This window comes from Chironomus tepperi, unplaced genomic scaffold, assembly GCF_022539635.2.
Source record: "Chironomus tepperi strain 1889 unplaced genomic scaffold, CSIRO-AGI_Ctep_v1 contig_337, whole genome shotgun sequence".
Classification (NCBI taxonomy): Eukaryota; Metazoa; Arthropoda; class Insecta; order Diptera; family Chironomidae; genus Chironomus; species Chironomus tepperi.
Window position 1 is genome coordinate 2,335,116 of NW_027226459.1, and position 25,137 is coordinate 2,360,252.

The window sequence follows — 25,137 nt, forward strand, 5'->3', positions numbered from 1 at the left end:
ATGTGAAATACAAATTTATGATAGTTTTGTCGATGTATAGTATGAAGGTTCCAAAGTACTTAGGCAATGTCATTTAGATGTCAAAACAGGGAATTTATACAAGCTTTGTGATGTGGCCAGTAACAGATTCAGATGGAAGGCCTTTTGTAATAACCTAGGCTCCAAGTCTGAGCATGGTTCCAGTAGTAGTAGTAGCAGTAAAGTACTTAGGCAGTAGGAGGTGGTAAGCCACAACTTTGTAGCAAGTGTAGCAGAGACAGTCGCCTTGGACATTTTTTAGTTCAGTCAGTCATTGAATAGACATTGTATGGTCATTGTTGAGTTTTGTAGTCATAGTCACTTTATTGCATAAGCGCCATGCTTGTTTACGTCTTAGGCGACTGTTTATGCTACAGAAGCTACACACTAGTAAGCCGTGACACTTAGGTTGCCCATCATTGGATTAAATCGTGCTGTCAAAACGAACCAAATACAGTACATCCGGTACATTCAGTGAATCTCCTTGACTGTCGCAAATTTAGTGAAGAATCGACTACAATATGCTGCTCGGTATGCTGATATATTGTACATGACTCAAAATTACAATTTATATTAATATATTCTGAAAAAAATTCAAAAAATGTCCATCGCTAGACTGAAAAACTAGAAAATTAAAATAACATCATTTTCAATGTATTTATAGCATTTTTTTATTCACAAGTATAATTTTCACAGATTGAATAAGTTTCATCATTTATTTTTATTATTTTCTTTTTCTTCCCTTTTTTTTATAATATAAAATGAGCATCATATGTATGGATTATCCATGAAAATAGATATGATAAAGTAAAAAAAATGAACAAAAAAACAAATTTAAGTCGGAAAAAATGTCTAAAAAAATGGTAAAATAAAAAAAGAAGTTGTAGATGAAGAAACTTAAAGGAAGTAAATTAATTAATTAAAAAAAAACTTTTTCCATTTAAATTTTTTATATTTTTTTTTTTTCGTAGCTTCAACAGTCAACGTAATGTCTTCAAGGTATGAACTCTTCACAGTGCGGTACTTTACTCTGAGGTTAGTAGACAATCAGCTTGGATGTCCACCATGTGGATGATTTAATTTTGTCAAATTTAAATTAATTATAAAATTCGCTAAATTTTTGACTAAAATAAATCAAATTAAATTAACGCGAAGTGTTCATCCCCTGAATTTCCTTATTCAGACCGTCTTTAAAAGAGGTTAAATGAAATGTAAAGGATATGCGAGCATATAACTTAATAATCTAAATTTCAAATATAATTTAACGGTTTTTCTAAATTCAAAAAATATAATTTAAGTCAATCAACACGCGCAAAGCGGCAATTTTTCCAATAATTTAACAGCTGATTTCAATCAACCAAATGAAAGTATGATATGAAGTTACAAGCTAAGCATGAAATCAACCATAATCTCAAAACGGGGTGTGCAACTATAGCAAAATTTTCAAATTAAAACCGTTAAAAATTTGGAAAAATTTTTGCACTTGCACAAAATTTTTAAACAATAACCGTTAAATTTTTACAAAAATTTCCTCATAGTTGCACATCCCTTTTTAGATTTCTTTAAAAATAAATTTCTACCTAAAATTACATTCCCCAAAAAAATCTCATGATTTCCATTCAACGAAAATAATTTGTTGCCCGCATACATCATGTTATCTTTTGTACAGTTTAAAAAATGATTCAGAAACAGAAGATGTTGCTTTATCTCCATTGATATGAAAGAAGTTAAAAATGAAAAACTCATTTTCTTTTATTTTTCCAAAACAGAAAAAAAATGATAACGATCAACATGAACGAATGATATAAATCTTATTCTTGTTACCCTTGGAGTAAATTTTGTGTCGGATGATGTTTTGAACAGTTCCAAAAAAATTGGATCTTGCTAAGCCAGTGGTGGACGACTATAACACAACATTGACACATTACTGTGTTGCGGCACACAAGTTGCTTTAGACACAGTAGTGTGTTGCGGTACACAAGTTGCCAACGAGACATTAGTGTGTTGCAGCACACAAGTTGCCTACGACACATTGGTGTATTGCGACACACAGGTTGCATACGACACATTAGTGTGTTACGAAACATTTGTTGTCCACGACACATTAATGTGTTGCGACATACAAGTTTTTCACGACACATTAATATGTTACGACACATAGGTTGCCCACAATACATTAGTGTGTTGCGTCACACAAGTTGCTCACGTCACATTAGTTGCCCATCACTGTCTCAAACATTAGCTTTAATTGCAAGCAAGATTAGCCAGCAATATGATAATAATAAGCATAAAGTTGTACCAAGGGTCCATTCTCCTCCATCCCATCGCATGATAAATGAATGATGATGAATAAATAGCTATGCGTGTACAGTATCATGTTATATTGTTGTGGATTTCATCTCCGTTCAAGGAGAAGTGCTTTCACAAAAGCTTTTTTTTTTTTTCTTTTTGGCTGCTCATGACACTTTTTTTTATTGAATATTCATAACAAGATAATTTTTTATTCCTTTACGCCCGCAATTATTTTGATTATTTTTTTTTGTTGCAATATTCATGCCTTGGTGTTGCTTGTTGTCGAACTTTATATCTTAAGAGAGTTGAGATAGCAGAGCTTTAAATAGAATTTTTATCATTATTTTTTCCCCCTCCCCCCAACCTTATTTCACTTTAGGAGTCATCTTGCTTCTTCGGCGAATCCAAATAAATTTTGAGGCCACGTTCACGACGCGGCGAGTACGTGCTTGTTGTTGACGTTATAGCATTCTCCTTCTTTGATATTTCTAAACGTTCTTCGGTGGTGAGACGCTTGAGGGGCTCGGTTTTGTCCCTTTAAGTATTAAAAATAGAAAAATTGACACGCGTTAATGGAAATAAAAAAGAAATCAATAAAGGAAGTCCAAATGCTGCGACTATACTCACTTGTATAAGTAAACAGAACCATCAGGTGCACCACTGAGTGTATGATTATCTTCCATTGTTGCTTGCTTATCATACCACGGAAGTCCATCTATTTGCATAACTGATGTATTTACAAATGAACGTGTAAGCTGTTGGAAAGTAATTACAGACACAAATGTTAAATTTTTTTTTGTGGTTTGGGTTTTTTTGGTGAAATTTTAATGAAATTCAGCGAGGATTTTCGAGCTCGGAAGCTGTGTAGTTTACGCTTTTGGACTTTATGGATGGTTTTTCTTAAATATTTGATGCTGAATTTGAATAGCTGCTGTGTGCGGCTCACTTTTGAGGTATTAAAAGCTTTTTTCATAAATGCTGCGCTGCCAATGCCTTTTTACAGGCAAGGCACATATTGCAATTCTGCTTTTATTAACACTTACCTTAGTATATTGAATATTTTCTGCATCGATTCCAGAAATTTTTGATAAAATGCTCTTCAGTTCAGTGAATTCTGGAAGTGGAAAGATGGATGGAATTAGCTATAGATCTTACAGAATTGACACCGAGTAGACAGAAATACGTTAGAACTAGTCAATGGCAAGTTAATGTCTAATTGAAACTTAGTTCTAGTGCATTTTTGACCATTTGGGGGCTTTTAATTAGTGTTGTTGACAAGCTGTTGATTACCAGCTTTCTATACCCATAATTGTTTGAACCAGGCTAGCCTGTGTCATGGATTTGACTCATTTACATCATTTTGTATATCAGACACCTAGATTTTATCATTTTAGAGTGGAACTGACTGCGATAAGACGATTAAACGTCTAGTTACAAACTTGACACTTGTGGAACTTGTCTTGATACGTCAAGTTTATTACTAGATATCAAATCGAGTGATCGCAGCATGAATCATCTCGATATTAACTCAATTTATGGTTCTGAGCGGCAAAATGCTGCGAATCGCAGTTTTCGATGCCAAAATGGGTCGAAATTAATCGCCACGGTACCGTCAGGGCAACTTCGCATCTTACCGTCAAAACGGCCACGTAGCAGTACACTAGCGAATACCCAAGCGATCACATTTAAGTCTGGGTCTATGACAATATAGAACTCAACCTGGCTCAACCAATCTAGGATTTATCTGCTTTACAGATCTGCCCAGACATCTAGTTCAACAACACCATACCCTAACAAGCAAAGAGTATGCTTTCAAGTTGCAGAAATACCACTGCGGTACAAAAATCAGTCTCTTCGCCTGTTAGGGATATCTAACATTATACTCACTTCCTATCATAATTTCATCCCATTTGCCTAATTCTAATTTTGATGGCAAAAACTGTCTCACAAATAATGACTTTGTCTCATCATTAACAGGTTCACCATCAGCATCATAAAGATTTGCATCCTCATTTGGTAATTCTTGTATAATAATATCAGGACTGGCACTAACAGTAAGGATGATATCATCACCAAATTTCTGATCATCTGTAAAAATTTGTGCTGGACTTTTCCAACTCTTCTTCCTTAATCTCGTCGTCTCGAATGTTAATTTATCATATTTAGAGTCAAGTCCACGTATATGTGCCAAAATTTCACGTTTTGTTTGTCCAACTTCAGCTGATTCACGTAGGATATACTCGCAGATGAATGGCAACTTCTCAATGTCTGTCATCTCAGCCACATTCAAATAATAAAGTTTAACTTTAAATTCACCTTTTCTTAATGCACGACCAAGTTCAATCACCAATCGTTCCTCATCCTTAAAGGCTGTATTAAGTGATGCACTCAATTGCGTGCATTCATTTTCAGTCTGTGCAGCAAATACATGGAATATTTTAAAATATTCCATTGGTATCTTAACATATGGCTGTAACTTTATTTTCAATTTATTAACACTCATACGACGATCAGCAAGTACTTTAAGTATTTTTTGGCTTTCACATGTGGCATCGCTTGTATCATCATCATTCTCATTACCACTATCAATACTACCATTTGATTGGGTCGATGATGAATGATTTGGCAGAACTGCTTTAAAAAAGTATGATGTATCGTCATTACCATTTGGATCTGATAAATAATGACGTGATGATGTTGGCAGTGATGGTGATACTTGCATAGCTGATAGATTTGAATCATCAACAAGCGTACGATCTGAATCACTTAAGCTTGAATCCTCGCTATTACATTCACTTGAGCATGGGACATTAAAAGCAATGCTATCAACAGTATCAATACCACTTGATGTTAATGACGATGATGATGGTGGCTCATATGATGGAATCGATAATTTTTCTAATGTTTCCTTCTTACTGTTTGGTAATGCAAAGTAAAGTGTCACAATATTATCCATCTCCTCAACAGCTGTTTTAAATTTCTCATCATCACAATCGATGTCAAGTGTCATAAAAACTTTTGTACCGCCATAAATAAGTTGACTTGATACTGTTGCATCATCATTTAATATTGATGCCTTCTCGCCATAACGTTTTGTTGCCAAAAACATTTTACTTTTTTGTAAATTCAATTTCTTTGTAATTGCTAATTTGAATTCACTTACAGCCTTCTGTTCGTATGCCCGAACCTCAAATGGTCCATCAATATCAATTGATGGTCCATCTAAATGAATTTGATAGACTTTTGTCGTTATGCCACCAACATGATATACTTCAAATTCTGTATTTTCATCACGAACTTCCATTATCAATTCGAGACGATTTTGTAATTTGTACATAATATCACCAATTTTCTCATCTTCCATACCATCGAAGCTTCGTTCAATGCTATCGCTTGGATTATCATATGCAACTAAACGACATCTTTCGATTGGTGCAATTGATTTCAACTTGAGACGTGAATAAGCATCCTCAACAACTTCCTTGAGGGTTGAATCGGATATTGCAAAGACTTTTGCGTCTGTTTTAATTCTTGTTACTGGATTCTTAAAGTAAATCTTTAATTTAAGCATTTCCGATTCACGTTCACGCTTACGGCGATCATCTTCTTCTGAATTTTTAATCTTTTCAATCAACTTCTTAATGTGCGGTGGGAAATTATCTTCTTTAATTGCTAAACAATTTCTAGCTGGATCTTGTTGACGATACATAAGCATATAAGCATTTGTTGATGAACTAAAGCCTGAATAATAACTTTTGAATGCACCACTACCACCAAATGATCGACTTATATCCTCTTGTGTTATACTTGATACAGTTTGATCATTAAATGAGTACCAATTGCCACTTTCAAAATCCTTAATATAAGCATAATAATGTCCACCACTTGCTGATCCTGAATGTATCATAATTGCAAATAATTCATAAAAATATGGACCGGTTGGATTTGATGAGTCAATTGATGTTGATGTTGACATTAAGGATTTACAATCACCATTAACACTCATATCGATGCCTTCATCATCGTCTTGTGGCTCTGATGTGCCATTATGACTTAGTAAATTTTGATTATATTGTGAAGCCTCTTCGTCAAGAACTGAATCTGTTGTACTACAATCATCACTTTTTATAGCACTTTCAACACTGCCAATTGATACGATATCAATGTTTGGTTTTGGTGCTGTTGCAGTAGTTGCTGCAGCTGTTTGATCCATACTGCTATTTCCTTTACTCTCAATGAAACCATTCAAATTTATTTGTTGTGGGAACGTAACCTTATCGTTGAGCTTTATACGATGAAGTGTCTGATAGTCAAAATCAAAACGTTTGAGGTGTAGTGTGAGGATGTACGGAAATTTCTTGAATTTTAGGCCTTTATGTGCATCACACTTTTTGTTACATTTCTCACAAAAGTATTGATTATTACCATCAAGTGTTTCAGGCTGTACAAAAGCTTTAAGTGCTTCCTCAACACTTTCATATGCATTTGTACTACCGAATGGTCTAACAGGCAATGGTATATCCAAAAATGTATCTTCTCGACTCTTTTCTGTCTCACATTCTAAACATTTAACATAATCAATCATTTTGCCTTCATATAGATTATTTATAAGATCTGCTTGCTTTGTATTTTTAAATTTTTGTTCAAGTGCGTCAAACATCACACGACATAGCTCCTGTATGTCATGTTGATGCCACGCCTCTGTTGAATCCCATCCAAAGCTTTTTGTTAAATCTGTTGTCTCGACAGCAACTTTATTTGATGTTTGTAAATTTGCAAAAAGCTTTTGTAGCTGAAATGGAATTGATTTACTTTCGCCAGTTCCATCAAATTCCCAATTGTATAGTGCATTTCTAAATTCTGGTGTCATAAAAAGTGCTTGCAATAAACTATTTAAATAGCATGTCATTGCTTGATTTACTAAACCAACATATGATGTTGAGGCTTTTGATGATGTAAAGTCATTACATCGTCTAAATGTACTGGTTGATGATGTTGCCTTATCATAATTTGTTGATGATGTATTGGCAGGTGTGTCAAATAGTGCTGGTAATGCTGGCGGTGAATTTGATGTGTGCTCTGTTGGACTTGCTGATGCACCTAATGCTAAATCATCATCTGATGATATTTCTGTTTCGATTGCAATGCCTTGATTAACATTCTGTTTCTTATCTGTCATATCGGCATCATTTCCAATCATCTTTGGCTGTATATCGTCTATTTTTGGCACTATTTTGTGACTCTTGATGATTGTTGCGTTTGTTGTTGTACTTTTAATGCTATTGTTGGGCGGATTTAAGTTAATTATGTTTCGCTTTTTCAGTTCGATTCCTAAATTTGTTAGTTTCTCATCTAAATGTTCATTTAAGGTAATCTGGAGGGAATAAAGGAAAAGATGATTATTTAAAGCTTCTACAAAATCCACTGATGAATTTTATGACAAAATATCCGAAAATCGGTATCCAAAAGTCTATTGCAACAAGTCTATTGCCTATATAAAGGTCTATTGGCTCACAACTCTCTTTTATCAAAGTTTTGATGCCATACCCGATTGACACATATTGAAATGTTGTCACCTTGTCCATGCACCGTGCCATGCCATGAACTATACCATGTCATGACATGTACCATACCATGCCATGCCATGTACCATATCATGTCATGCCATGTTCCATATCATGCCATGTCATGCACCATACCATGCCCTGTACCACACCATGTCATGCCATGTACCATACCATGCCAGGGTGGCTGTCAATTGGTAAATTTGGTTGCTTTCGCTAAGTAGCTGCTATCACATTTCAATATGTGCCGATCGGGATATGATACAGATGCTACAATAAATACATCCAATCATCCACGGATATGCATCACAAATGTCTCATTCACTTTAGAGCAGTGATAGGCAACCATTTTTGTGTCAAGTCACACCTTGATGATAAGCCACTTCCGAAACCACACACGTGACAACATACTAGTGTGCCATGACACACAGGTTACCCACCACTGCTTTAAAGTGCTCACAACATATTACTTACTTTATTATACTCGAGTACAAGATCAAATTTCTCATACGAGTATTGCGTTGAGACTTGTTGAATGAACTCCTTTGCCGTTAGTGTGGGACTAACGAGAAATGACAACCTCTTCTGTGTTGTATTTGGATGTTGATCTAATATTCTACATACGGCTCTATTTTCATCTAGATACACCATATCTGAAAAAATTGAGTTAGGTATTATTTTAGTGAACATTTTACAGATTATTAGAATTAAATTTGAGTCAATTGGATGGAATAGATTATTCAGGAGATGTATGCTGTATTACAATTTCATTTGATTTCATCCATATGTTTACAATCAAATCACATACTATATTCGGAATGAAAGTCACACACATTATAAGATGACGCATTTGCTGATAATCTTATCAATAATGGAACTCATGTCTGGAAAGTTGTCTAAATTTTATTTGTCATACGTCAATGTTTTGGGATATGATGATACTATTATTTGCATTTCGATTAAATTGTGCTTAATGCAGTGGTGGGGAACCTGTGTGTTGTGGCACTATAGTCTGACACGCTACTGTCCCGCTTAAACTGGCTGGGATTGGCAAGAACCATACATCGTGTACGGTTTCGGTCGAGGCTTACCAGTAAGGTGTGTCGCGGCACACAGGTTTCCCACCACTGACTTATTGTATTAATTGCTTCGGGCTGCAAATCACTCTTAAACCAATTAAATATATGACGTCATAAACTAAGCATGCTGTCTAAAATTTGCATGATTGACGTCACCTTCCTTAATACACTTCTAGTCCAGAATGAGGTGTTAATTATACCCAAACTAAATTAATTTAAAGACTTTATTTTACTTTGTGCATTTTTGCGGCTTTTTGGACGTGCGATTAATTAAAATGCTTTGAATGTAATTAAATTTTATTAAGTCACGAAAACGTTTGTGGTTATTGCTTATCATATCCATCAAACCATGACTTTTGAGTGCTACTTTAGTGAGGAGTTAAACATAATTAATATTGTAAAATGACCAAGAATTGAAGAGATAAATATTGCGTTTATTGTGGCACTTAAGTAATGGATAGCTGCACATATGTAAAAGTGTTTAATTACAATGTTTACTTAAGGTTCAGTGCTGGTTTTGTGAGATTTTCTGCATGTAAGTCGAACATGCAAAGAGCATAGCCTAAACAGACATGGAGCTTGTTTATAAGCCATTGAGACTTACTAGCTTATAGTGAGATTTGAACTACTAGCAAGGTATGGACATTGTGAGAACATGAGGATGTCATAAGACCTGATATACCCTGTAATACCGAGATTCATTTGGTGTTGATAAATGTGGCGTGACAGAGCCATAAAGAAGTTGAGGCAAAGCCATTCCCATTTGTGGCATTCGATGTCTCTAGGCAAGTTCCTACTCATTCAAGCTCCAATGCCATGGCTGTGACAAAATAGCATGAAATGTGCATGAGCGCCCTATTTGCATACGCCTTAGGTGACTGTCTATGTTACACAAGCTCCAAGTCAGGCAAGCTTCAAGTCAGGCAAGATTCTAGTCAGTCAGGATTTAAGTCAGAGAAGCTCCAAATCAGACAAGATCTAAGTAAGTCAAGATCTAAGTCAGAGAAGCTCCAAGTCAGGCAAAGTCCAAGTCAATCAAGCTCCAAGTCAGACAAGCTCCAAGTAAAGTCAAGCAAGTCCCAAGTCAGTCAAATAAATAAGCTTTTAAATTTAATGCTTATATAAATTTAAATTTCACATGACCATCTCAAGTTTATTGATCCTGCTCAATTTTCATGAATTAAAATTCCTTTTCAGCTTAACAATATTATCATCAAGTAAATAAACTTAAATATGTGTTGATTCCTCAAAGTCATAGCAAAAGCATTATTAACGATCAATTTATCTTCCTCAAGCATCGAGACGAAAACAAATGACGATGACAATGAGGAAGAGCCAGAAAATAAAAAAATTGAAGGAGAGACAGAAATTTTTTTACAAAAATATCATAAAAGTAAGAAGAGCAATGACAACAAGAAGGCTGGTCAGTAAGAAAAGTCAAAATGATAATTATTGCCGTACTTTAAAATATTCTATTTACATTCCTTCCTCTGCAGTCAGCACCATACAACAAACTTGACACACATTCCATTTGCAACAAATTTAACTTAATTCTCGTATTTATCTCGATGAATGCATTGCAGTCAGATCGCTTGACAAAAAGTCGATAAATTTTTGTAGATCTTGGTCATGCCTCAACACAAAAAATGCAGCATTTCCTCTGCCTAACAAACAACAAAAAATTCTTATTATTTTCATTATTTTATTGGCTATAAATAAATTTATGTTTTGACGTTGCAGCCATACACATTTAGTAGCGCGCGACCCACAAGCGAACATGATCTTTCGTCACACTGAACATTTTTTACTTCGTGTATATATATATAGAGTTATGAGAGATTATTTCCTGATGTTAGAGAGGGTTTTGAATATATTTGCGGTATTTGTATTGAATTGACTCGTAAATGACATCGATTGGAAAATAGAATTTTTTTAGACCTTTTTATGGATGTCTGTTGAGTTTTACAGAGCTTCAAATGTCTATAACTCAGTGGTGAGCAACCTGTGTGCTGCGGCACACTAGTGTTCTCTCAAATTAGTATGAAAATTGCCTTGAACCACATGTTGTATGCGGTTTCGGTCTTGGCTTGCCATTAAGATGTGCCATGACACAAAAAAGGTTGCCCACTACTGCTCTAACTTGAGTAAAATAGTCTAGTAAGGTCAAACAGGACATAAGTTTAGTTATTCTACATAAAATCGATTAAAAGTGCTTAAATTGACATAGATTCACCGAACATAGACAAATCATTGCTACATCTCTGCCTAGGCTCATCAATGGTAGGATAATGCATCCGATACCATTAGCATAGCATGTGCATTCTAATCTACATAGTGGAATAATACCAGATAGCTCACTAACAACCAAGAGACATGGGTTAGAACCAGACTCTGGATCTGCCATACAGTCAAGTAACCACCAATAGCTCTGTGGCAAGAGCATGTAACCGAAATCTCAAAACGTGAGTCCAAATCCCTTTCGGGATATGCTATATAGCACTCTGCCACAAAGTCGAATAACCACCACTAGCTCATTCGTAGGAGCATGCAACTAATATGTAGAACGTGGGTTCGAATCCCATTCCGAATTACGTTTTATATGGAAACTATCTCATTTAGTCGAATAGCCCTCAATAGCTCATAGGAGTATCTCACAGAAATCTTAGGATGGGTTCGAATCCCACTCGATATCTGTTATTCGAAACTAAACCTTATGACTGTTAGATCCAATACTCATTATGACCGCCATGTGCTGCAAAGCAACCTTCAATCTGATAATTTTTCAAAGATTTTTCACTAAAATAATCCAAAATTCCATGCTAAATTATTCCAATTCCAAAATTTCAATGCTGTTTATAATAATTACATTTGCAGCCATTATAATGCGGTAATTTGCTGCTGCTACTTTCCTAACCCAATCATATTTTCAATATCATATTATATCATTTTCCGCATCGATTTATTCATTAAGGTTCAATATTAATCAATTTTCTGGCTTTAAATATTCGATAACTCAATCACTAAATTTATCTGTGCTTTTTTTTATATGTAAATCTATCATCATTGAAATATTTTTTATGCATTTATTTTTAAAACCCGCTATGAACAAAAAAAAATCTTCAATTTTGTAGCCATTAGCCAATTTATGTGAAACAGATGATCATCAGGAATTAGGTTACAAATTGAAATAAATGTGTGAAAATAGTTTTTAATACCGTCAGATATGAATTTATGAAGCTCATTGAACTTAGAGGTGTGTGGCTGATTCTTTTTTTTGCAACATTTATTAATTAACGTGTTCCGGTCTATTTTTATGCAGTTGATGAGGAACTTTTGGGTTAGGATTTTTAAAGAGCAATTTTTGAAACTTTTTGTTGACTTGAATCGACTTTTCAATGCAAAATCTGAGATAACATCGAGTTCTATTTGAAAATTTCACTTTTTGTGAATAGATTTGGGCTTGTACATAGTGGACTTTTAAGTTTCGAACCATATATAGCCGAATCTGTCGGTGCGAGAGAAAGGCTTAATAAATACAGGCTGAATACAAAGATTCGATTCCCATCAGAAACTGGATCTCACAATCGGTATAAAGAGTATTGCCCTGATAGCTCCATTCAATTTACGACAATCATGTGGTTTTCACCGCATCGTCTGTGAAGGAGTAAGTTCAAATCCCATAAAAACTAAATTGTTGCACATTTAATATTCACACGTGTAGTAATATAAGTGATTAATATATTGAGGGTAGTATAGGGGATTTTATGAGAATCGCATTGCTATTTTACAACATATTGATGCAATTTCTCAATTAAATTATCGTAAAATGGAACAAACTTTCAGAAGAAAATAATTAAATTTTCCGGAAATGCTCTTCTTTAGTCAGAATATAGAACAAAATCACAAAACCCATTCCATTTTACCAAAGCAATAGGTAGGTCAAGTGTAGGTCAGTCTACAGTCCAGAATATTGGTGGGCACCCTGTTTCCCGCGGCGTACTAGTATGGCATTATTGGACATGTTGGGAACGGGTATTATTGAGAACGAACCGTATGTCAAGTGCGGTTTAGATCGAGACTTATCATCAAGAATTGCCCCAAAAAACGAAAGGTTGTCCACTACTGATCTACAGCTTTGCACCCATCCAACAAAATCCCATTTCCTCCCAGAAGCTCTCAAACAAAATGTCCCCGAAAGAGAGTGAAAAAATGTCATTAAGACTCATTGATTTATACACTTATTTTTAAAATAAAATTTTATATTCATTAAGGACCCAATTGCTCTTTCCAATTTGCCAGCAAACATATGAAAACTGTCACCTCACAATGACTCAGACACAAATGAGAGAAAAGCTGTATGTACAGTAAATAATAATTTCAAATATAGAATTCATGTGTGGGAAAAAAAAGGTTTTTTTCACTTTAATGAAGGTGATAAATTTGGAAAAATTGTGCGCACGTAGTCGCACTGACACATTTCATATTTGCTGCCTTAAATGCATGGCATGGATCATACATTGACTTGATATGATGAAAAAACTTCCGCACACACATTACGCAATTTTCCTACTACATCTATTTTGTGGTGACTGCTTTTCATTGCCGAATGTGTGACAAAAATCTTATTGAAATATTTTTATAAAATAGCAGAATTAAGGGGAAACAAGTCAGCATAATTTGGTTTTTTCTTTTTGAGGGGATCACATTTTTTATGAATTTGCTCTTTTGTGTTCGATAAATAGCTGAAATAGCTGAAATTTTGTGAAGAGTTGCTGATGAGAATTGCAATGATTGAGGCAATTTGTCTACTTGAGTGGGGAATGAGGAAGGAAAATTCATCCAGATTGTATTGTTTTTGATTGAAGAGTTGGGGGGGGGGGGGGCTATTTACAGCTGTGACGTCATATGTTTAGGAGGAATTGAGCAAGCTTGATACTTAGACCGGCTTATCGAGGAACTTTATGGCTTATATCACTATTCTGAATAGTACACAGTATTTACTAGGTCGCGGTATTAACGGTTAGACGTGGAGTTGCCAAAATGGCACTGTGACAACTGATTTCGACCCCAAGACTTAATTCGGTCTGTAAATAGTTTCTAGAGTCATGAAACACTTTAATTTAGATGACAAATGGGATGAACTAATCCAAAAGTTTCAATTTTAAGGAACATCCACTATCAGACAAATATGCATGCATTAATGGTACAGAAAAAACACTAAGATACCTAAATGCGGTCTCTTTGACTGTTAGAAATCTACAATTTGCATTTACTTATTTTAATTAATTTCATGTGCATCGTGCGCATTTTTGTCATATCGACTACACTCTATATAATGATTGAGAAGATCTGGTTTCTGATGGGAATCGAGCCCACATACTCATAAAAGAGTGATGCATATATCCAATCTGTTTCCTATCCACTCGACTACTGATGCCTAATCTGTATTGAGAATCGAACCACATCCTCACAAAAGAATAATGTAGATATCCCGGTCTATTGTTAAACCATTCGATTATAGAGGCTCTATGCTTGCACCAGCAGCTTCGCTTATATATGATTCGATACCCCAGATTTTAATCTGCTCAGTCATGTCACTTATCAATGCAGAAATACTAGATAACTAAGTTTTAAACTTCTAAGTATCTTAAAGTTCCAAACTATCTTCAAAACTTGCATTTCCGGCATGCAAAACTTTAAATTTTAAAGGATTTCTGCTGCCAGTCTATGTCATTTCCTTTTCATATTTTCACTGCAATTTTCATCTTCATGTGCTACATTCACATTCTTCCCCAGCAATTCACTGCATATCCATTTATTATTAAATGCGTCACTATATATATTCATATTCATTCATGACGACTACCATACTTCCACACACATTCACAAATAGATATATATTTTTCACATATATGTATATACACTCATTGCGACAGAAAAAGAACCGCAAAATTTCCGCAAGACTGTGATTTAATTTTAATTTCCAACTCACTTGCTTGCTATTTTTGAGGCTGGCGAATTAAAATAAAAAATTTTTTTTTTTCTTCCACTTTTTATCTCCTTTTTTTGGCAGTAATAATGACTTTTTTTCATAAAAAGTCTTTACACATCTCTGATAAATTTTATTAATCAGTCTCAAATCCACGACATTCACAATACTTTTTTTTCGTCTATTATTTTATGAGAAGCTACGCGTAGGTTAGGTACAATAAGTTAGTCGTCGAGATTCGTGGGTGTACTACAATGTGCAGTTTTGAAAAAAATAAAAAAAGAAAGTAAGTCGCGTACAGCAGAGAGAGAAGAGGATCGAAAAGAACTGATCGGATTGATATTCGAACGGAACCAGCATTCGCGGAAAACTGAGTAGGAAAAAACAAGGGGAATTTTTTGAGTCCGTACTCATTAAGTAATTTTTCTTACGATACACACATCGAGTATGTGTGCTCGGGGAGAGAAGTAAATTTTGAGAATTTTTCTTTTCTTTATCTCCGTCGCACACACTGTGCTGCTAACTCAGTCGTCATGTGTGCGATAAATAAAATTAGATCTTGAAGACACTCGCTTGACTTCTTCAAAAACGGTGGCCGAATGAGAAAAATAGACATTCTTATATTCAGGCTTTAAGACTGACTTTCTTTATGGGGAAAATTCAGGTCTGGATGTTTACGACTTTCGCACTTGTTTATGTGCAATATGTCAAACATCTACAATGTTCTGTCTTTCGACCTACGACATTTTGCAGAGTAATTTAAAGTTTTTGTTCTTCTTTTGCATTTTCATCGGTGCTTACACATTTTAGAGCACGTTGTGTATGAAATGTTTACTTTAATTTCTGATATTTTACGTAGTTTGAGGTTTGAAATGAAGAGCAGTAATAGATGTATTGTTATCAGGGTGGGTTTTCAAAATCATAAATCAAATCAAAATCATTTTGAAAAGATTTTAAAAATGATTTTGATTTAAATCATTTTGTTCAAAGATTTTTTTTAAGATTTATGATTTAAATCATTTTGTATGAAGATTTTTTTGTGATTTATGATTTAAATCAAATTGTATGAAAGATTTTTTTGGGATTTATGATTTAAATCATTTTGAATGAAGATTTTTTTTTGGGATTTGAGATTTAAATCATTTTGCTTGAAGATTTTTTTTGGGATTTGAGATTTAAATCATTTGCATGAAGATTTATTTTTTGAGTTATGATTTAAATCTTTTATATGGAAGATTTTTTTGGGATTTTAAAATCCCTCTGTATTAAAATCTTCCTTGAAATATTCCAAAAGTTCATTACATATCCACAGTTTCATTGATTATTCCTAATAATGATCACGCAAACTGAATCTCATTTGATTTGCCCAATTCCTTCCAGGTTCCAATGCTTTTAAAGTCGGTCCTGACCGTTCCTGCAATGAATGTTTAAATGCCGAAATGTGACTATTGGAGCTTTTACATAAAATTGAGTTTGAGGACTTATCAAATCAACATATTCATACTGGATCTGGATTGTGTGACTTTAAAAACCGTTACTGGATCTTTTAGATCCAATCATTTTAGATAAAAATTACAGCAACCATTGGTTTTATGTACTTTGAATGAGAACAATTTTATTTTAGGGGTTTCTGTTTCCTGTGGACTGTTGCTTAAGTATAAAGACATTGCTAAGGCATATCATGATCGTTCATGTCCGGATGCAGCTGGAAGAAAGGAATTGACTACTTCTAATGCTATGAATGCATGTTTTTGTATACATTCACTGTGTAATTGATCAAAATTGGTTTAACTCAGTCACAGGACTGGATAGGCACTGGAACTGCCCAGTTCCTTTACATCCAAAAAAAAATTTTTCGTTCCTTTTTCATCAAGGAATCACCTCCAGAAGTTTGAAATTTTTTGCGGAACTGACCGGTTCCTTCGGTACCCAATGGTTCCAAAACATGTACATGAAGTCAAATAAGTATTCCTTTCAATTAAAGTAGTTTGCAGTTATTGGGTACCGAAGGAACCGGTCAGTTCCGCAAAAAATTTCAAACTTCTGGAGGTGATTCCTTGATGAAAAAGGAACGAAAAATTTTTTTTTGGATGTAAAGGAACTGGGCAGTTCCAGTGCCTATCCAGTCCTGTGACTGAGTTAAACCAATTTTGATCAATTACACAGTGAATGTATACAAAAACATGCATTCATAGCATTAGAAGTAGTCAATTCCTTTCTTCCAGCTGCATCCGGACATGAACGATCATGATATGCCTTAGCAATGTCTTTATACTTAAGCAACAGTCCACAGGAAACAGAAACCCCTAAAATAAAATTGTTCTCATTCAAAGTACATAAAACCAATGGTTGCTGTAATTTTTATCTAAAATGATTGGATCTAAAAGATCCAGTAACGGTTTTTAAAGTCACACAATCCAGATCCAGTATGAATATGTTGATTTGATAAGTCCTCAAACTCAATTTTATGTAAAAGCTCCAATAGTCACATTTCGGCATTTAAACATTCATTGCAGGAACGGTCAGGACCGACTTTAAAAGCATTGGAACCTGGAAGGAATTGGGCAAATCAAATGAGATTCAGTTTGCGTGATCATTATTAGGAACAATCAATGAAACTGTGGATATGTAATGAACTTTTGGAATATTTCAAGGAAGATTTTAATACAGAGGGATTTTAAAATCCCAAAAAAATCTTCCATATAAAAGATTTAAATCATAACTCAAAAAATAAATCTTCATGCAAATGATTTAAATCTCAAATCCCAAAAAAAATCTTCAAGCAAAATGATTTAAATCTCAAATCCCAAAAAAATCTTCATTCAAAATGATTTAAATCATAAATCCCAAAAAAATCTTTCATACAATTTGATTTAAATCATAAATCACAAAAAAATCTTCATACAAAATGATTTAAATCATAAATCTTAAAAAAAATCTTTGAACAAAATGATTTAAATCAAAATCATTTTTAAAATCATTTTTCAATGAGATTTAAATCAAAAATCAAAATCAATTTTGGGATTTTGATTTAAATCGCAAAAAAATCCCCCACCCTGATTGTTATATACTAAGCATTCTTATGTGATGAAAAATCTTTTTTTAAAATTATGAGAATTTTTTCCAAATATTTGATCAGTTTTCCTGTGCGTGAGCTAATAATGCAGAGATTTAATATATGGGCACTTGGATACTGCAGCATTGACTAAGCTATGGTGAGTTTTAGAATGAAAAATCCTAGCAAATCGAAAATTTGTTCCTAACAAAGACAGAAGGATGGGAATTTGATATCCAAACCCCTCTCCCTTGAATACCCTTGAATATCGAGCAACGATGCAAAAGTGCTGGGAATAAGAAACTAGCAGAAGTTATCTGAAGACAGATCCAGTTTTCGACGAACGCTAAATGCGGCTATGCACCCTCGTGAGCCTTCGGCAAGGTTGTAAGTATGCACTAGGAATCCTGGTCCGAAAGACAAGACAAACGAAGTGAAAAAGTCAGAAAATCGTGTTTCTAAGATGGTTTGACTCTACCATGAATCCAAATTTTCCTACTTTTCCGAACAGACATGTAGCATACTTTTGAATTTCAACCTGAGTAGCTTTTATTGATAAGTGGATAAAGAGCCACCTCATCTAGGGAAGAACATGGATCAAAAGTGATCTGAATGATCAGCAAAGAATCTAATTCAATTGTCTACTAGGCAGTCATGTGGACAATTATGTAAGTCTGTGTACATCGGGTTTCAATTTTTCTTCTTATTTCTTAATCCGCACGCATTTAAATGCTGATCATACTGAATCAAAATTGGCAGTTAAATAAGATCCAGCTGAGAGATGACATAAATCACAACTGATCTGTATTGAAACAAAGTAAGGCACGCTTCTTCATATACTGTAAAATTGTGTCCATTTTCCATCGTTTCCAGATCTTTTGGGGATCTATGGGGATCCATGGCCTCTTCAAACAGGGATTTGCTTCTCAATAACCAATTCCAAGTGCAATTTTCAATACCTAATCCTACAATAATGAGCAACTACTGGATTCAGTATTAAATCCTCATAGCACAACAATCAATTCCCGAATAACTCCATTATCAATTCAGCCATATGGTGTGAATGTCAAAATAAATATAAATATTATGGAACTTCCAATCGAGTTCATTTGCTGTTCTATTAATACACATTTCATTGTCACAAATTTCGATAGCATTACGCTGTTCATTCACTATTTTTAAACAGCAACATTTCAGCACCCCCATTATGCCAGTTTTTGAGCTGTCTTATCAGCAATACAAACTTGACTACTTCAAGGACAGTCTGATAAGTTTTGTGCGTTCAATGACTTTCTACTTTTTTTTGACAAATTGCCAAATTGACTTGACCATGTCAAGTTTCCGTCAACACGACTGAGAAGTTGAGTTTTTGGCAGTCAAAATTGAAAGTATTGATTGATAATGGAAAGAAGCAGCAACAAAAATTTTAAAGCACGTGACTTGATGTTCATCACAGTCTATGTGTCTGGATATGTCTATTTATATACATATTTGCTGTTCATAATGAAACTTAGCAATAAGCTTGTGATGCATGGCGCTTTACATAAACAACAGTTTACATGTTTACGTATAAAAAGCTAATTATTGCTACATACATACATTCACACTAGCTTACATGATGAAACATGGTTCTTGATGTACAGAATTGCATGTATTTAAGAGAATTTTGAAATAAGCTTTAAACTTCACACAATTGTTGTGCTGTGTGTTAAATTTGCGTGCTGTAAAACTTGTTGAGTAAGTTTTTGAGAATGCTAATCAGTTTGATTCTATTTTTGTTAGGTAGAACCGGAAACTGTCGTAGTTTGAATAGATATTATCGTCATTAATTTACATGATGTTGTGGCTATAGTCTTTGAACACTTGAAACAATGATGTGCTGGATTTCTAGAGAACAATCAGATTTATATCCAGTGAAATTAATTTTACATCATGTGAGGATGTAAATCAGTAGTTTTGAACCTTTCATAGTTGGCGAGACACCTTAGCGTTAAGCCTCGACAATACACGGATTATGAATACTTCCAAATCACAATACAGTCCCACGGCTCACAGTTTGCCCACCACTGTCCAAAACCAAAATCCCTAGATTCCATCATGTCACTCAAAACCGTCTGCTGTACTTAATTTCCAAACAATGCAGACATATGACTGTGGTCAGCTATGACATACATTAAATTAGACATATAAATCGTCAAAAATGATTGCAGACACATGTCATCACATGCTCATTCTTTGAAACCAATGCTGTCAATCAGTGTCTTAAAATTTCATTCTCATTTCCAATCACTTTTTTTTTACACACATCCAGCGAATGTTTTAATTATTGTTTTGTCAAGAATGTCTGTTGAGGATGTATACATTTTAGAAGTAAGGGTAATTCCTTGATATCTAATTCTTGGATAAAGCGAGGACCTCTAGAGAAAAGTGTCTGAAAATTGCATATTTTTTGGATCTAACGAGACAGTGGCGATAGAGACAGACTAGCACTTGGTTTTGGATATTGGTAGACGGAAGCCAGCGATAGAGCCAGATCTGTACGACCAGCGAAGTAAGTAAGTAAGTAAGAGCCAGCTTTAGGCCAGTCTTAGAGGCAAAGAGACCTATTTTAGGTATCTTAGTGATTTCTGTATTAATATATGCTGCATGATACGTGCTTACAGGCAAAGAGACTGCGTTTAGGTACCGTAGTGATATTTCTATGATAAGCCATGATACATGCTGAATGATGCATTTTTTAATGATACAGAAATATCACTGCGGCACCTAAAAGCGGCTACTTTGCCTGTCAGGGCCCGTCACAGCACCTTAAATTCTTGTCGTAGACATGCCGAAGTAGCAGTGCCCCTATGCGACCTTATTGTGCTTCCAGCGAAGATCCGGCTAAAAATCTTATTATCAGAGATATCTTAGTCTAATTTTCATGGACTATAACCTTAAACCGCCTGACTTTTTGTTTACAACTTTATCTCATATCGCTTTAATTATTAAATTCAATGCTAACTTCCGATAATAAAAATGTAAACAGTTTTAAAGCCCGTCTATTGTAAGTGTATGCATTAAATTTTTATGAGGTCACATCAATGATTTTTTATTACAGCCTTAATAATCAAGTGCAATATGAGCAAGTTTTCTCTTGTTTTTGAAGATATTAATGCCTTTACCTCGATTATCGATGATAATGTGATGCCGAAGTTAAGTTTATTTTACTTTACAGGTCGTTAACTTTAATATTAAGCGATGAAAGATATTGAAAATGAACAAAAGTAATTGCTGTGTAAGTTCGACACATTTTGGATTTTTATGTCCAATTATGAAGGCATTTTAGTTTTCTTTTACATTGTTGCCATCACACATTCGTATGAGAAGTTATCGTACCTTTTGGATCAATATGATGTATGAGATGTTCATCATTTGCTTTCAATCACTCTAGTCAAAAAGCATTGTTGTTATCTTTTATAGGCAATATATGAGAAATGAAGTTACTGACTAAGGTACAACTATTTTCAATATATTTTTGGCACTTGAGAGTAGTTGTTGTAGGCATGAAGCAGTGTTTGATGGGATTTGAACTGCATAGTTTTAAATGAGCAGCAAGACTGATGTTCTTGCAGTTTAGCTTATTAAATCTTAAGCTTGATCAATTGCAAGTCATTCATGTGACTCAGATACTAATTAATTAATAATAGGCTTTGACCAAGAACTCCAGGCCTGGATTTACTGCGTTTTAGATGAGCAGGCCTCCAGATTTCGGATGTATCTGATAGTTCATGTGAGCCTGCAGTCATACATTACTGTCTACAGGTCTGTAGTCTTAGTCAACCCCTAATTAATAATTAACTAATTGCAAACAGTAGTATAGTGAATAATGTGGACATACCCGAGTGACACAAAAGAAGAAGACCTCGCCATGTAGCTTTTAAGGCTCCGCTAAAGCTTTTTGATTAACATCAAATTGATACCGCCCAAGTTTGGTCTCAATTGTATCGACAAGCGTATAGAAATCGACATGCAATATCCAGCGATAGGGCCACTTTCAGACTACATCACAGATCGATAGGCATAACAGCAATGACACAGCAATATAATTAGCGCTAAATGAAGCTAATTGACAAAAAATGGTGAAATTCGAGAGCATTTGAATGTGTGCCAATCCAGATATTTGAACTGATATTTTCTTAATATGACTGAATTCTTTCTCATATCCACTGGATATTCACTGTATTTCGAGAACTTTTGGCATTTGTATTTCGAGTAGCACAAACCGGTTAATTGATTAGAAATGGAAGCTCAGGAAGGTGAAGCTCTGGATTGGTACTGGATTTGGTTCAACCTGACATCATGTCAGGCCAATGCGACTCAAGCATGGTGTCGGATTTAAACCGAATTTGGGATCGGATTGAAACCGAATCTGACTTTATAGCAGAGTATATCCAGTCTGATGCTGGATTATCGATCAATAACCAATTTGTGCTCCTCGGCCTTCATTAACCCAGTCATCAACTCTGATTCATCAACTCTGATTCATCAACTCTTATCCATCAACTCTGATTCATCAACTCCGAATCAACAAACCATCACAATATCATTGAATCTCTTTATAAATCTTGAGAAAAAGAAGTAATAAATAAATTAATTAACATTTTCTGATGGAATCATTCATTGAAACATTAACAGCAGAGCTAGCAGAAAGCATCACAATAACCTTTTTTTCTCTTTCATTTTCGCAACATTTGTCGATTCCATTGAATGATACAGATAATTTTAAATTCAGATGAGATGATTGTATTTTTAGAATACAAAAATTATATCTTACAGCACAGCATACAAGTCTTGAATGAACTGCCTAACTATTTTGTAAATAACAGTAAAACACGTAGAAAGAGAAAACACAGTAAAAAAAATTGAGAATGAATAAGAAGGTTGGAAAGTTGAATTTGAGTACAATTTCGTATGAAAATCGAATAGGACGAGACAGGAGCTAAACAAATCGACCACGATAGAAGAGGAAGAAGAATTTAAAAATAGACGTAAAAGAGAATTGAGGTAAAAAATTGAGTGAGAGAACTATAAACAACATAAGCAGCATATACACGAAAAATAGAAGAAAATAATAAGAAAAAATTCGATATCAAGAGTTGAATAACCAAAAATTTTGTGTGGCGATTCCTACAAAAAAAAGAAGTCTTCGTCTATAGAAAAAATTCCAGCATATAGAAAAATAGTAAGTCTATTTTCGGCATTTTAAATTTTCCATCCGTAATTCCACATATTAAATTAATCTCATTTCCACTCAATTGCACTTCCCATGGACTTTTAAATGCACTTTAAAATCTCATCAAATTGGCTATAAACTTACAAATTATGATGTGTTATTTAATTTTTTTTCTCCTTCCTTCACTCGTGCAATTTCTATTTTTTTTTATTTTATTTCTCTTAAACTTGATGTGTGTCAAGAATTTTTTCACTATTTCCACAATTGCAATTGCGTCTATGATTAATTTTTCACAATATCCTTAACACTTATCCACTCGCATCCACAAAATTTAATTAATTTTTGTGAAAATTTCACAAACTATAGTCACAAAATTAATAGTACAAAAAAATTGCTGCTGCAGTAAAAAAATTTGAGGGACGTGAAACTACACAGTATGGATTGTGTGCTGTTTGCCCCGCTCGATGAATAAATGCTGTGTACCCACAAGTTGAGGGGATTTTTTTTTGTTGTTCAATGTTTACAAAAATTTATATGTATCCGGCGTTTTTTTTTCCTCTCTTTTGCCTTGTGTCGTTCATTCACATAAGCGTGACTGCATTGAAAACTTTTTTTTTTTGCTGCTCTCTTCCTTACTTCTGTTTTGTTGTAAATTCTTGTCGCATGGCAAGGAATAGAAAGAAAATTTTTCTTTTTTTTTTGCAACGACGACGGACATGCTTTTCTGGCACTCATAAATCTTGTTGAAATATGAAAACAGTCGAGCACGTAAACGAAGTTGAAACTTAAGACTGTTTTGTTTTCGCGCCAAAATTCTTTGTTGTCAACGCTTCTTTTCGGGATATGAATGAATGATAATTTGAAGGAAAGGATGTCTTTTGGGTGATGTAAGATGTTATTTTTAGGAGATATTTTGATTTTGCAAAGTGAACTGAGATTGGCAAAAGAAATGTGTTGACCGGAAATGACATTTTGAAAAATTTTGGGAATTGAGCAACTTTTTGTTTTTATTTTGAGAATTTAAGGATATTTTCATTTGAATTTTGGATCAAACAGCCATCATAGCTATATCTTTGGAGGGTACATGGCCAATAAATTGATTTTAGTTCGGTGTGACTCTAACCTGAAGCAGGATTTCGTCGAATCTAGCAGAACTTGCGGTGTGACTCAGAACTTAGATCAGACTCTGTGAAATAATGTCTTAGTTCAGAGTCACGTCGGTCTGTATTCTAATTTCAACCTTTTACTCTATTCTGTTCCTTCCAGAATCAAAGCATCTTTATGTCAAATAGTCTTTTTGCAGTTAACACGACGAAACAGCTTCTCAATTGCTCTCTCTTCCTGACAAGGCGTAAAAATGGACAAAATCTATCCCCAGGTAAGTGCAACTTTGGATTCTTGTCATTCAATAAAATCCAGCATCAGACCAAAGTCAAGTTGGCCTAGGAATATATATTCAGTCATTTCTACTTCATTTGCTTTCCAGACTGTATCCATCCATTAATATTCTCCAAAACAATCATCCTAGAAACAAAATGTCATCACAGGTCTCTCAAACAGCCCAAAAATCATCATCATCATCTACTTCCCTGTTGCTACATTCAACACTAATTTGTTTCCATAGCCACAAACACAAAAAGGATTAAAAGTTTAAAACAATTAATGATTTAATTTTCAACGAAATATTCTTGAACCTTTTTATTATTAGACATAAAGGAAAATGTTGCTATTTATTTCTCAGCCACAAAAGCATTGCGGTTTCAACTTCTTTTGTGCCACACTCATTATGCCTTTCTTAGTAAAAATGAAAAATGCAACAAGTTTAGCTTTAAAATTTTTCAGGCATCCTTTTGAGATTTTCATTGTTCTTATTTACCCCCGGCTCCATCCGCCTCCTTATATCGCCTATTTTTCAATTACATCTG

General features: G+C 34.4%; 1 protein-coding gene and 2 long non-coding RNA genes across 4 annotated transcripts; 2 read left to right on the plus strand and 1 right to left on the minus strand.

The window, feature by feature from the left end:
* Window positions 1-708: 708 nt before the first annotated feature.
* Window positions 709-23,572, minus strand: Usp47 (ubiquitin specific protease 47). 2 transcript variants are annotated; one of them, XM_070644398.1, is made up of 6 exons: window positions 23,357-23,572; window positions 8,349-8,527; window positions 4,198-7,684; window positions 3,354-3,424; window positions 2,938-3,065; window positions 709-2,845 (listed from the first exon to the last, which is right to left on the minus strand). In XM_070644398.1, the coding sequence occupies exons 2-6, from the start codon at window positions 8,523-8,525 to the stop codon at window positions 2,686-2,688; spliced, it is 4,023 nt and encodes a 1,340-aa protein (XP_070500499.1). In that variant the 5' UTR covers window positions 8,526-8,527; window positions 23,357-23,572; the 3' UTR covers window positions 709-2,685. The 2 variants fall into 2 exon arrangements, with proteins under 2 accessions (XP_070500499.1, XP_070500498.1); XM_070644397.1 differs by lacking the exon at window positions 23,357-23,572 and adding an exon at window positions 14,946-15,321.
* LOC139093632 (uncharacterized) lies at window positions 15,820-20,584 on the plus strand. The gene is made up of 3 exons (XR_011544718.1): window positions 15,820-15,847; window positions 18,082-18,157; window positions 20,309-20,584. It is a non-coding gene; the product is annotated as an uncharacterized lncRNA (long non-coding RNA).
* On the plus strand, window positions 23,138-25,137 carry LOC139093631 (uncharacterized). The gene is made up of 3 exons (XR_011544717.1): window positions 23,138-23,221; window positions 24,479-24,590; window positions 24,699-25,137. It is a non-coding gene; the product is annotated as an uncharacterized lncRNA (long non-coding RNA).

What these genes read in the sequence shown, in the direction of transcription:
- Usp47 (XM_070644398.1), bottom strand. Translation starts at nt 8,525, where the DNA reads ATGGTGTATCTAGATGAAAATAGAGCCGTATGTAGAATATTAGATCAA. An exon ending in AAAATATTCAATATACTAAG is followed by an intron (nt 3,066 to 3,353) that starts GTAAGTGTTAAT and finishes ACTTTCCAACAG; the next exon opens with CTTACACGTTCATTTGTAAA. An exon ending in GGTTCTGTTTACTTATACAA is followed by an intron (nt 2,846 to 2,937) that starts GTGAGTATAGTC and finishes TAATACTTAAAG; the next exon opens with GGACAAAACCGAGCCCCTCA.